Here is a 4,617-nt window from a genome sequence, read left to right as displayed (position 1 = left end):
GAGGTCATCGCTTCCCATTGGGAACCTATTGGTTTTTTAAGAATTATAAGAAAATTTTCTATTTATCGTGAATCCTTTCAAAATCCGTAAGAAAAACCAACATTTTTATTTATAAATATTCAAAAATATATATTTAAAAACTTTTTTTAGAAATATTTTTTAATTTTAACTTTATTTCGAATCTCTTTCAATTTTTGGAATGTCTTAAAGTTACTCGTATTTTTCATAAATCTTAGAAATCTTGCTAATTTTAATGATTAGGTATATTACTTAAATAACCTTACGTTTCTCATAAACCTGAAGTTTGCAGACATTTTTTAAGCAACAGAAAAATTAAAACTTGATCCATTCAAGAACGCGGTTTTCCCGACAACAATAGTTTACATTTATTTCGAATAATTTCGAGATTGTTCGAGAATTTATCGAAAATGGCACAATGCGTTTTTACATTCTCATCAGAGAAGGTATTAGATTTATGTGAAATTTGACCCCCTCAGTTTTTGTCAAATGTCCACGTTTTGAGACCCCCTGAATCCGAAAAACAGGTTTTTATGAATGTGGCTCTATGTGTATCTGTCCGTTTGTCTGGCTGTATGTGTGTCTGTATGTATGTAGGCATGTCTTTCTGTGTTCGCGATAACTTCGCCATTTTTGATACAAATTCAAAAAGTAGGCACATTTTGAATATTTTTCAATCCATTTTTTTTATTCAAAAAATCTCTGTACGGTTATTCATAGTATTAAAAAGGCTGAACAATTGATCCAAATGACTTTTTTCATGAAATCGAAAATTACCAGAGTTATAGCATTTACAAAATTCCAAATTACACTCGAAAATCAACATTTTAAGCCAAATAACGCAAAATATGAAAAAATCCCCAGGAGAAGAAAAATGTTGCTTTTTGAATATCCTACAAGATTATTATAATAATTTTTTTTATTTTTTTCAAAAATCAAATGTTCAAATTTTGACAGCATACAAAATCATGAAAAATTCAAAAATTACATTTATCGGCCAAACTGTGCAAAATACGGTAAAAGATCACACAATAAAAAATATTCTTTTGAAAAATATGTTGTACATTTTTGGTTATTAAGGGCACGTGATACTTACAGTTTCCAAGGCTTTTTTCCACAAAAATGAAAATTTTAAAAAACTGAATTCGGAGATGCTATAAAATATCATAACGGACGTCCCCGGACTCTTTTTTGAAGGATATAATAACAAAAAAAATTATTGTGCTAAATAAAAATTGTATGCATTATTTTGAGTTTACGTCGTTTTTCATCTCTGCCTTTCCGATAATCTGGAAATTATTTATGCAATAAACTTTTGATTACCTGCAAACAAGGTTAGTTCCGGGAGATTAGTTCCTATGTTTATTTATAAGTCCAAAGTTTTCGGCTAAAAATATTGTGTTCGCTATCATTTCCCAGATTTTGAAGGCAAAATATTTCTTATCCTAGGAAAAAAGCCGGGGCAATCTAACACTGAAAAAATCGATACTATTTCCTAAGCGCTATGCAAATTAATCACATTTTTCTAAATTAAAACTTTTTTGAATGAACCTAGGAAAAAAGCGTGCGGGGACGTCCGTTAGCATGTTCGCTATTATTTCCCAAATTTTTAAGATAAAATATTTATTATTCTAGAAAAAAAGCTGGGGGAACCTAAAACTGGTAAAATCGAGAATCCTCTAAGCATCACATGCCCTTAAGCACTTTTTGATAGGATGCGTGGTTTGGCTTTAATCATGAAAAACATCAGTAACATTTAAAAAAATTCTGCCCTCTGCGTGGGCACATTCTTATCGCAACTTTTGCCTATAATTTATTTTTCGTCTCGTGTGTGGGGTTTCAAAAATTTTAATTTTTGATGTTTTTAATGCTATTTTTTACTATTAAAACCAATGACAGAACTATTAAAAAACTATTGATGGCAAATAAACCATTTTTACATTCTCATCAGAGAAGGTATTGGATTTGTATAAAATTTGACCCCCCTCACTCCCCAGTTTTTGTTAAAAAGTCCACGTTTTGAGACCCTCTGAATCCAAAAAACAGGTTTTTACTAATGTGTCTGTTTGTGTGCCTGTGAGCCTATTTCTGAACATTTTTGAGTCCACATTTTGTCATGATTCAAAAATTCTCTGTACACTTGTTCATGGTACTTGAAAAGAAAAATGTTAATTTTTGAATGCCCTATAAGACTATTATAAAACTTTTTGAATTTATTCGAGAAATTAAAAATGTAAATTTTGACCACAGAAAAAATAATCAAAAATTGCATTTTGCAGTCAAATTATGCAAGATATGAAAAAAAATATAAGCTAAACATTGTGCACCCAAAAAAATATCTACAAATTTATTATTAATTACATTTTATAGGACACGTGGTTTTTGTTTTATTGATAAAAAGCATTGAAAATCCAAAAATTAAATTTTTCGACACATGACACAAGCTAAGAAAAAAATAAATAGATAATATTTTTTACCGAAAGTAGAGTGAACAAATTTTTATTTATGTTTTTGTTAATTCTCATCATATCCACGTTTTGGGACTCCCTGAATCCAAAAAATACGTTCTTACGAATTCGTCTGTCTGTCGGTCTGCCTGTATGTATGACTGTCTATTAAATTGGCCTCTGGTACACTCTTTTAGTTTCCTAAACTAAAGGTCAAGTTCGTTAGCCAGCCATTTTTTATATAAAATTCAAAAAGTGAGCCATTTTGAAAATTTTTGAGACCACTTTTTTAAAAATTCAAAAATTTTTTCTACGTGTGTTTATTGTATTAGAAAATTTGAACAATTTATCCGGATGACTTTTTACATCAAACCAAAAGTTACTAGAGTTAAAGCATTTACAAAATTAAAAAAAACACGAAAATGAATCTTTTAAGCTAAACAACGGATGATATGAAAAAAGGCAAGAAAAGGAAAAGTTTGATTTCTAAATGCTTGTAGCGTAACATAACTTAAAGTATAGTATTTCTAAAATAGTAGAAAGTAGGCAAATAGTTCGAAAGTGGAAACACGGAAGGTTTCGAGTTGCAATAAAGTAATTTAGCAGATTTAACCATCCGGGTATACTGGCCCAGCGCAGGGACTAAGATAAGCATGTCCGAGCGATTGTTTCGTTCCGTGACATTCCTTCGTAGCCCTTTTCTATCGTAGGAAAAGTGCCGTTATATTTGCGAACGAAAAGGTCCTCTGACCTGGGTGCGAATCCTGGAAGTGCGTTTTCGAATAAACAGTACGACACCCGACACGGTTGAGAATACTTCGTCTCCCGTCCCGATTTACTTTGAATATTTCTGTAAATTCTGATTTGTTTAATTGTTTGAATAAATTATTCATTGTTAGTGAATCACGCCTCGTTCACTTAAACTTTAAATAATACCTAATATCCTTCACTTCCCATATGAGAACACTACAAATTGGTTACCCCGACGTGATCGTGAAGTGTACTGTCGTGAAAGTGCAGAAGTGAAGTGAACAACTTTGGTGCAAGGACTAGGTGATAAGTGTATAAAAAATGGCCTCCGACAATATCAGTTCGGAGAATCAAAGCAATTCGTCAAACGGACAAGTGAGTGCACATGCGGTCGCGATGCGCGTACCACCTTTTTGGCCGGACAAAATTTCGCTGTGGTTCAAACAACTGGAAGCACAGTTCAGTATTGCCGTAATTACTCGGGACTCTACAAAGTTCAGTTATGTGATCGCGAATCTCGAACCGAAATACATCGAGGAAATCAAGGATATTATTGAGAATCCGCCGGAACAAGGACAATACGATGCCGTGAAAGCCGGTCTGATTAAAAGATTGTCGGATTCCAGCAGCATACGCGTAAGAAAATTATTAGAAGGGGAAGAAATTGGTAATCGAACGCCGTCGCAATTTCTCCGACATCTAAAAAGTTCAGCGGGCTCGGATTTAAATGAAGACTTTTTAAGAAATTTATGGTTGAACAGATTACCCGTTTCGACTCAGCACGTTTTAGCACCGATGACGGAAAAATCTTTAACGGCAATGGCTGAGATGGCCGATCGGATCCATGAAATTCGACCCGAAAAAGGCAAAATAGCGAAATTAGTAAAGGACCGCGAGGACGAGGTCGATCGAGAGGAAGAAGTCAGTCGCGCGGCCGAAATGCATCTCGAAGTCGCGAACCGGGTTCAGATGATCTGTGCTGGTATCACTATAAATTCGATGATAAAGCAACGAAGTGTCGCAAACCATGCACTTGGAAGGTCGCGGGAAACGAAAAGAACCATCATTGATAGCGGCGATCAACGATGGTCCCAGCAGAACTCGTCGCATTTTCGTGACAGATAAAATGACGAAAATCGCCTTTTTAATCGACACCGGAGCCGACGTTAGTGTTTTTCCGCGAAAACGTGTTGGTGGACACTTACGCAAGAACGAATACGAACTTTACGCGGCAAATAACACACGTATAATAATGTACGGTACGATGGCCGTCGATCACGACTTTATCTCTTAGACGTACCTTCAAATGGCGAATGATTGTAGCGGATATTGATACGCCTATCATCGGCATGGACTTTCTGATTTATTACGGACTTCTCGTCGATCCGAAAAATAAACGTCT

General features: G+C 34.4%; 1 protein-coding gene across 1 annotated transcript; it reads left to right on the top strand.

Moving 5' to 3' along the window:
* Positions 1 to 3,536: 3,536 nt before the first annotated feature.
* Positions 3,537 to 4,340, top strand: LOC117169954. The gene has a single exon (XM_033356464.1). It carries the CDS (start codon positions 3,537 to 3,539, stop codon positions 4,338 to 4,340), a length of 804 nt encoding a protein of 267 aa, XP_033212355.1.
* The last annotated feature ends 277 nt before the right edge of the window (positions 4,341 to 4,617 follow it).

This window comes from Belonocnema kinseyi, chromosome 3 (genome assembly GCF_010883055.1).
Source record: "Belonocnema kinseyi isolate 2016_QV_RU_SX_M_011 chromosome 3, B_treatae_v1, whole genome shotgun sequence".
In the NCBI taxonomy this organism is placed as follows: Eukaryota; Metazoa; Arthropoda; class Insecta; order Hymenoptera; family Cynipidae; genus Belonocnema; species Belonocnema kinseyi.
Note: the sequence above shows the minus strand (reverse complement) of the source record. Positions and strands in the feature narration are given on the sequence as shown.